General features: G+C 37.0%; 1 protein-coding gene and 1 non-coding gene across 2 annotated transcripts; one reads left to right on the top strand and one right to left on the bottom strand.

Annotated features, from left to right (window-relative positions):
• TRNAS-GCU lies at positions 1,523 to 1,610 on the bottom strand. Its single transcript has one exon. It is a non-coding gene; the product is annotated as a tRNA-Ser (tRNA).
• Positions 8,418 to 9,255, top strand: LOC109224122. The gene is made up of 2 exons (XM_019388708.1): positions 8,418 to 8,423; positions 8,899 to 9,255. Exons 1-2 carry the CDS (start codon positions 8,418 to 8,420, stop codon positions 9,253 to 9,255), a joined length of 363 nt encoding a protein of 120 aa, XP_019244253.1.

Genomic DNA, 10,040 nt, shown 5'->3' with positions numbered 1-10,040 from the left:
AATAGCCACAGTTTTAAAAGTAATTGAAATTTAGCCACTTTTCATGTAAAGATAAATTTGAACGAAAACATTGTTCAGAATCCGAAAAAATACTCCAGTATAATATACTGGAGTTCCAGTATAATATACTGGTCCAGCATAATATACTGGAGATTGGAGAACCAATCTCCAGTATATTATACTGGAACTTTCCGCGTGTTTGAGTTCCAGCATAATATGCTGGAAGTTCATACACAGGTGCACTGATCTCCAGTATATTATGCTGAAACTTTCCATGTTGCAGCTAAATAGTGGTTATTTTTCAATGACTTTGCAAATGCTGGCTATTTTTAAATGACCAGTCCTAATACTGCCTAATCCGTACTATTTTTACATCGGTGCATCCTGTGGTGTCGACAAATAAGTTGTGACTTTGCTGTCAAAACCGAAGAGCTAACAAAAGCAAATGTAATAATGGTAGAGAAATATGAATAATCGATAGAGTGACAACTAAGAGGGTGTTTGGCTAAGCTTATAAGCTGGTCAAACTGGCTTATAAGTACTTTTTGGCTTATTTACGCGTTTGGTAAAATTAAAAGTGCTTATAAATTAAGTGCTTATAAGCCAAAAATAAGCCAAAAGCCATAAGTTGGTATCCCCCAACTTATCAAATTTCAGCTTATAAGCACTTTAAGTTTGACCAAAATATTTACTATTCTATCTCTAAAACACTTCTTTTTAAAACAAAACTCTTCATATACCCAATTCTTCAGCTGCATATTATTAATTTCAGCACTTTTATCCAAACACGTAACTGCTTATTTTTTAAATCAGTTTCAATACTTAAAAGTGCTTATCAGCACCTAATGCTTATCAACTACTCTAAATCAGCTAAGCCAAACGGGCTCTAAATCTTATTCTTTGGCCATGCGTTTCTCTATCTTAGTTACAACTATTGGTAAGCTTCATAACCAGAAAAACAATAACGCGAAAGTTATAACAAAAATAAAATATCCGAGCCATAATTTTTCTTGCGTGTTATTAGGAAATTTAATTTCTTTATTATTGCCTAAAATATTTGGATTAATTTCTTTCAAGATAGAACGGAAAACTATTCTGTAAACGGCATATCAATTTACAGAACTTCAACAAACTCAAGTAGCGCAGCAAATCACACATGATACTTATGTTCGTTTAATTTGGACAAATAATACAAAGAAGGGAAAGATTTCAGATTTTTCTGGTACGTGAAAAAAAAAGGCAAGGTCTCTATTTATAGCCAATGAATGGGTGGAAAAAAAATATCTTCGGATGAAACTTTTCATTTCTCATTCACACCTCACAAAACCAACAACAACTTCCAAGCATGATACAAGAATGGTTCTTCTAATTATGTAATATAGAGATAAAGAAAATAGGCTTGTAAAAAGGGTTTTTCCTTGCTTGATTTTCCAATTTTCTTATGATTTGGTCTATTCCACACATTTAACTAAGAATAAGAACAAAGGATTTCGGAATTTGAAAAAAAAAATCAAGTCATCAACGGAAAGAGAGGGATTCGAACCCTCGGTACGATTAACTCGTACAACGGATTAGCAATCCGCCGCTTTAGTCCACTCAGCCATCTCTCCCAATTGAAAAAGATAATTACTACATGAGATAGCACATAAGATAAAGGAAAGAATCCTTCTTTCTCTCTTTTCTTCTTTCTATATTATATAGATATGTACAACTTTTATCATCAATTTCCTTTATTTCTTTATCTAAAGTAAAGGAAGGGCTCAGAAGAGCCAAGAATATCAAGAAAAATAAAGAAGACCTCTTTTCTTTGTCTTGATTTTGTTCGAAAGGACCCTCTTATTCTCATGGCCTGGTCTGGTCAGTACCCAGCCGGGCCTCTTTTGTTCCAACGAATTTGAATTTGAAAACCAAAATGCCTGTTATAGTTGTAATATTTCATTTTAATTGAATAGTTAATATTCAAGCAACAAGAAAAAATTCCCATTTTTTGTAAAATTTTTGTAAAAGTAAAATAAAATATATAAAATAGAAAATTCGATCAAAATAAAAGTCTCATTTCTCTTTCTGCTTTTTTATTTTATGTTTACCACCTTGCTGGACTAAAAAAAAAGAAGCTTTCGAATATTCCACAATGCATTTTTATGTTATGATTTTAGTGGTTTTGACGAGCCGTATCTCTATCAAAACTCCTCCAGCAAAAGAAAAGATAGAACTTAATTCTGTAATTTAGTTATTTAAATGAACCCTCGTTTCCGAATCTCATCAAATTGGAATCCCCCCAGGAAAAAAGATCAACACTCTAATTTGGATGATTCTGTGACGACCCTATCTTATCCTATCTTGATTACCACAATCCCCCTGTTCGACAAAAGTTGCATTTGTATACAATAATCGGATTGTAGCGGGTATAGTTTAGTGGTAAAAATGTGATTCGTTCTATTATCCCTTAAATAGTTAAAGGGTCCTTCGGTTTGATTCGTATTCCGATCAAAAACTTTATTTCTTAGAAGGATCTAATCCTTTTAAAACATAATTAAAGGCTGTCCCAAGCAAATTTTTGCAATTTATCAAATGGACAGGCAATCAACCAGGGGCGTAGGTATAAACTCAGATTCGATCTAACTTAGTAATTTTTGCTCAAATAAACCATTTTATAAAATTTATTAAATATGTACATATATTAAATTTAAAATTATATTAGCGTTTAAAATCATTATTCTAAAATCCAAAATTCATAAAATTAAAACTCTGGCTCCGCTAATCAATTAGACTTAAACTGAAGATCTCGGTATTTATAGTTCAATACAAATCATTAGACTAAAGTCTATATGTCTCAACTCGAGATCATTCGTATGAATGATTACCTCTACTTTTTGTATGTTTTTCGATTTATTTATCATACATCTTTATTGAAGTTGGATAGGTTGTTGCAGAAGTCTAGCTTGAGCCGTCATATTATATATTTTGTTAAACGACATTTTTTAGTTTTTAGTGGAAATTCAAACATCCGTTTCTTCGGAATTTGATGCAGAAGAAAAAAAAAGAAAAAAGTGAAAATTCTTATGGAAAAATACAACTTTGATCCCTAGCTTTTATGGGTTGTACATATTTAATACAATTAAATAATGAGAATTTTTCATAAAGCACCATCTTTTAGGTATAATTAGTCATTTATAGATACCTTTTGCTATATTACGTGTTATAGATACCTTTTATGTGGTTATACAATGTATTTGATGTATTTAAACTATTGTATTCATTAATACAATAGCAAAAAATAGGCGTTAAAAAGGGAATTACAGCTAAGGTTGATATGTATTTAACTATATTCACGCGGCCTTATCGTGAATACAGTAACGTAAGGCGTAAAATCTGGAAGGTTTAACTAGTTAAAAACGGAAAGGAAATCAAATCACATGATATTCTCCTAATTTAACTCAACGAACAAAAACTATTACCCAGTAATCTGTATTCTGCCATTCATGATTCCAAAAAAACAAAAAATATCGAAAACAATAGCAACATCTGATCGAAGTTCTTCCATTCACTTCTCCCTTTTCTCTGTTCGCAGTTCTCAATTCAACCACGGAAAATTACTATTGATACAAAAACTATTACCCATTAATCTGTATTCTGCCATTCACGATTCCAAAAAAACCAAAAAAATATCGAAAACAATAGCAACATCTGATCGAAGTTCTTCCATTCACTTCTCCCTTTTCTCTGTTCGCAGTTCTCAATTCAAAGGGAGATTGTGGCTGGACAAGTGTATAAGGATAAGTCTACATTGAAAGAGGCGATGGAGAATTATGCTATATCTCAAAGGTTTCAATTCCGGGTTGATAGGTCTAATGCTGTCAGGTTTGCGTGTATTTAATTTTTTTTTTTTTGTATTTTCAAATTATTGGTTCGAGCTGTAAGTTACACATATTGATGTATTTATGCGTATTTGTGGATTTGCACTTGATTATCACTGATGTGCTTAAGATATGTTTGTTTTGGTCCTTAAATACATGTATTCATATGTATTCTACTGGATATAAGACATTACAGTGCCTCTAATTATTTTCTTATTTTGTCTACTGTGTGTTTAAGCGTATGCATATACAATAGTTGTATTCATTGTATTTAAATGCATATAACTATAATTGTATTCAATAGTATAAAAATTTATATATATAGTAGTCGGAATGTATTCATGGAACAACGTATATAAGAAATTCAAAAAGAGTCTGTCACGACCCTAGTTCACCGACTGTGAACATGTCATGACGGCACCTAGTCCCCACGACCAGGTAAGCCTAATATTGCGAAAATATAATAATTGCGGAAAAAGTAGAGAAAAATCAAATCAAATACTAAAAGAAACTGTACTGAATGCCGTTTGGCAAGTACAACTCAATATCACAAGTCTAAAACAATTCCCAAAACCCGGAAACTCACGGGCAACACAGGCTACAAAAGTAAAAAGTAAGGCTCCAAACTCCAGATTATCTAACAACTAGAAGAAGAAAAACTAAGCACTAGAGATAGAGTAAGAGGGAGACTCGTCGGTCTGCGGACGCAGCAGATCTACCTCGAAGTCTCCGTAGTCCTCCTGCCTCACTGATAGTGCGCCTGAGTAGAGGTACCTGGATGATCTGCACATGAAAAAAACATGCACAGGAAGGGCATGAGTACACCACAGCGGTACTCAGTAAGTGCCAAGCCTAACATTGGTTGGGTAGTGACGAGGAACGTCAGGGCCCTACTGAGGCTAAAATATAATAATAAATTAACAGTATGAAAACTAAGCAGTAATAGTGAATACAGCAGTGAGATAAGACAGGTTAAACAAGGCAATAGCAAATACACAAAGAACGGAACAACCACAGAATAAGTACAACTCAATACCAATGGGTAACAATGAGGATCTCCCAGGATACCGTCCTGTAGTCCTTTTCTCAACTGTCCAGTGGATCTCCCGGGATACCGTCCCGTAGTCCATCATAGGTGTATATCCGAAGGATCTCCCGGGATACCGTCCCGTAGTCCAACTATCAATGTGCAGGGGGATCTATCGGGAATCTAACCCGCAGTCCCAAAGTAAAAGTGCAGGGGGATCTACCGGGAATCGAACCCGTAGTCCCAAAGTAAACTATCAAGGGGAGAGCTACCGGAATCCCACATCCGTAGTCCCAATGTTAATGCGCAATCACAACCAGAAGATACACAGAAATGAAGTACAAAGACAAGCAACAGGTAGTACTGGCCTAACATGCTTCATGTAGTACAGTCAAGGCAACTTAAGCAAGTAGGCAAGTTAAATCAACTAAACATGCTTTCCTAATCTAGCACAGGTTATAGTTGCAAGTAGAATAGAACAAATATGAAAGAAACTCAATCGCAATATCTTAAGTAAAATCGGATTTTCAACAATTGGCTCAAGTACGCGCTCGCCACCTCGCGTGCAAGGCACTCAAAATACCAATAACAATATCCTAAGGGGAAAGGTCCCCCACACAAAGTTAGACAAGCCACTTACCTCGAACCGGCTCAATATCAATAGAAACCACGCCTTTGCCAGGAGTATCCGACTCCAAATGGCCCAAATCTATTCAATTCAATTACATATCGTAAATAATATTGCAAACAACTGATTCCGCTATTAAGATTAAAGCTAGGGCGCGAAAATAGATAAAATGACCAAAACACCCCTCAAGCCAACGTCTCGGAATCGAATAATTTTCACATTTTAGAACCCTCGAACTCTCACGAGTCTAACCATATAAAAATCTCCCAAATCGGAGGTCAAATGCCCACTCAAAACTCAATAGTCTAGCCAATGAAGTTTTACCCCAAATTATCCAATTTTTGGTCCAAAATTCGAATTCCAATGATGTATTTAGCTATATTATGATGAAATATAATGAAAAGGGATCAAGGAAACGTTACCCAATGATTTTCTCTTCAAAACCCACTCAACATCGCCTTCTCCCGAGCTCTCAATCGATTTTCAAACTTATAAAATTTAACCCTCGAAATTGATAATTCTGAACAGTCATTTCCGCTTCTGCGGACAAGGGACCGCTTCTGCGGACCACGAGCCGCTTCTGCGGTTTTTCACTTAAGGGACAGACTCCGCTTCTGTGGTAAAAATCCCGCTTCTGCGGTCCCGCTTATGCGGAGGAAGGGACCGCTTCTGCGGTTCCTGCGGAGATGCCTGGAATCGCTTCTGCGATGAAGAAGCCGCTTCTGCGGTTCCCAAGCCGCAGAAGCGGAAATACCAAAAAACTCAAAATCTGCTGCTGCACACTTTAGAATTTCTTCCCGTCGACCATCCGAAATCATTCCGAGGCCCCCGGGACCTCAACCAAAAGCACCAATACCACCTAATACCTTATTCAAACTTGTAACAATCCTTAAAACACCTAAAACAACACCGGAAGTCCGAATAAACAAAGATTCAAGCCTAAGAACTTCAAATTCCAACAAAACACACTTTCGATCAAAAACCTAATCAAACCTCGCCCGAATGACCTGAAATTTTGCACACACATCCCAAATGACATGACGGAGCTACTGCAACTTCCGGAATTCCAATCCGACCCTTGGATCAAAAACTCACTATCGGACCGGAAACTTCAAAAATTCAAACTTCGGCATTTCAAGCCTGAAAGAGCTACGAGCCTCCAAAATACATTCCGAACATGCTCCCAACCCCGAAATCACCTAACGGAGTTAACGGAACCATCGGATTTCCATTCCGAGGTCGTCTTCACACTGTTCCGATTACGGACCATTTTTCAACACTTAAGCTCTCATTTAGGGACAGTGTCCCAAAACTCTCCAAAACTTAACACCGAACGTCCCGGCATACAAAAATGGCAGAAATGAACTTAGGGGAAACAGTTAATGGGGGATCGGGGCGTAAATTCCAAAAACGACCGGTCGGGTCGTTACATCCTCCTACACTTAAACATTCGTTCGTCCTCGAACGAGCATAGAGAACATACCCGAAGTAGTGAAAAGATGAGGGTACTGGCTGCGCATATCCTGCTCAGTCTCCCAAGTCGCCTCCACGGCCGGCTGACCCCGCCACTGAACCTTTACTGGAGCTATGTTCTTTGACCTCAACTTTCTGATCTGCCTGTCCAAAATAGCCACTGGCTCCTCAACATAGGATAGATCCTTGTCCAACTGGACTGAACTGAAATCCAACACGTGCGACGGATCACCGTGATACCTCCGGAGCATCGAAACATTATATACCGGATGAACTCCGGCCAAGCTGGGAGGTAAGGCAAGCTCATAAGNTTGGAGACATAGTAGTACTTAGCTTAAATGGGGAGCAAGTGGAGTACTAACTGGCTTAGTCTTCTCATCTATGCCAAAGCGCTGTAGTACTCTCTTCAAATATTCTTTCTGAGATAAACATAGTTTCTTTGAACGTCTATCTCTTATTATCTCCAATGATATTTCTGAACAGTCATTTCCGCTTCTGCGGACAAGGGACCGCTTCTGCGGACCACGAGCCGCTTCTGCAGTTTTTCACTTAAGGGACAGACTCCGCTTCTGTGGTAAAAATCCCGCTTCTGCGGTCCCGCTTATGCGGAGGAAGGGACCGCTTCTGCGGTTCCTGCGGAGATGCCTGGAATCGCTTCTGCGATGAAGAAGCCGCTTCTGCGGCTCCCAAGCCACAGAAGCGGAAATACCAGAAAACTCAAAATCTACTGCTGCACACTTTAGAATTTCTTCCCGTCGACCATCCGAAATCATTCCGAGGCCCCCGGGACCTCAACCAAAAGCACCAATACCACCTAATACCTTATTCAAACTTGTACCAATCCTTAAAACACCTAAAACAACACCAGAGGTCCGATTAAACAAAGATTCAAGCCTAAGAACTTCAAATTCCAACAAAACACACTTTCGATCAAAAACCTAACCAAACCTCGCCTGAATGACCTGAAATTTTGCACACACATCCCAAATGACATGACGGAGCTACTGCAACTTCCGGAATTCCAATCCGACCCTCGGATCAAAAACTCACTATCGGACCGGAAACTTCAAAAATTCAAACTTCGGCATTTCAAGCCTGAAAGAGCTACGAGCCTCCAAAATACATTCCGAACACGCTCCCAACCCCGAAATCACCTAACGGAGCTAACGGAACCATCGAATTTCCATTCCGAGGTCGTCTTCATACTGTTCCGATTACAGACCATTTTTCAACACTTAAGCTCTCATTTAGGGACTAAGTGTCCCAAAACTCTCCAAAACTTAACACCGAACGTCCCGGCATACCAAAATGGCAGAAATGAACTTAGGGGAAGCAGTTAATGGGGGATCGGGCGTAAATTCCAAAAACGACCGGCCGGGTCGTTACAGAGTCATGCCAAGTTGAGTGAGATATACTTCTCGATGAGCGAGTCATGACTGTAAGTTTTATTTTAATGTCATTGTATTATATAGCTTTATTGTTTTTTGAAATAACTTACATGTATACAAATGAATACAACACTAATACAGCTTCCATGACCACATATGAATACAACTAAATTCAAATGCATACAAGACATATTTTATCTAAGATCTGAGTTGAATACATCTGAATATAACTAAAAACATTCTGCAAAAATCAGCTATTCGAATATGTATAATACAGAGTTGAATCAATTACAAAACATGCTGCAAAAATCAATTTAAACTAAAAAATTATGTATAATACAGATTTGAAATCGTAGTATTCGTAAGATAAGACATAATTATAGTTTATAGTATGCGGGTCTAAATGTATGATGTATTCTTCTTTATGCAAATATTTTAATTGTTTGTAACTGAGTAATTCAGCATTATACATATGGTAATTCAGTTATACGTGCTCAAAATTTATATTTTAATTTTTAAATGTAGGTGGTACCATCAACTGAATACTTACATACGGTTAACGATGGAGGGAGGAATTACACAGTCTGCCTGTTAGAGAGAAAATGTGTTTGTGGGAGGTTCCAAGTTGATGAATTACCATGCCCACATGCTTGGGCTGTATTGAAGAGCAAGTTTCTAATGCTAGAAGAATATTGCTCTAACTATTACAAACCAAAAACTGTGGTAATGACATACGATGTGCCTGTATACCCGCTACCGGATAGAAATGACTGGAATTTGCCAGCACATGTTGCAGAGGAGGTTGTACTACCACCCAAATGGAAAAGACCTCCTGGAAGGCCACAGAAGAAGCGCGATAAACCTTTAAGTGAATTGCTGTAGCCGAAAAATCAACATTCATGTAGCATGTATGGGCAGGGAGGACATACAAGCGAATGTGTAGAAATGCTCCACGTAATAAATAGTTAACACTCTGACATGTATTGGTGCTTCAACGATTTGTCAATACTTATGCTGACATTTTCAAGTAATAAATTCTCAAATGACTTTCGTGAATAGATTCTGAATACATATAGTTGCCTTAATGTGTTCTTCCGATCTAAATATAACCTTGTCCACATATACTTTGACAGTTTATTATAGACAATGCCTGAGTTATATACATAACTAGTCAGAATTCATCAGAATACATCTATATACTCAGCTGTAAATATAGGAAGACTAAATTCAATAAGTTTGAATTTATATTCTCTAACTAGACAATAACATGTTTAATACATTTGAATTTATATTCTTTAACAAATATTAACTGAATTTGAAAGATACATATTAAAGAATATAGCTGAATACAGAGAAATATAGTTGAATACAGAGAAATACATATAAATAATACAGTTGAGTACAACTGAATATAGCTGAATACAAAAAAATACAACTGAATACAACTAACTACAGCTAAATAAAAAGTTGAATACAACTGACTTCATTTTAAAGATTTTACTACACAAATAATGACAAAAGCAGCCTCTTTGACGGGTCAATTAGTGTAGAAATGGCGTGGTGTAGCCACTGTTTAAGCTGGTATTTACTTTTTATCCAGCATTTTTAACGCTTAGCAATAGTAGCCACTAGTTTAGTAAAATTAATATGAAAAGACTGTGTTACCC

The sequence above is a fragment of the Nicotiana attenuata genome, chromosome 3 (genome assembly GCF_001879085.1).
Source record: "Nicotiana attenuata strain UT chromosome 3, NIATTr2, whole genome shotgun sequence".
In the NCBI taxonomy this organism is placed as follows: Eukaryota; Viridiplantae; Streptophyta; class Magnoliopsida; order Solanales; family Solanaceae; genus Nicotiana; species Nicotiana attenuata.
Note: the sequence above shows the minus strand (reverse complement) of the source record. Positions and strands in the feature narration are given on the sequence as shown.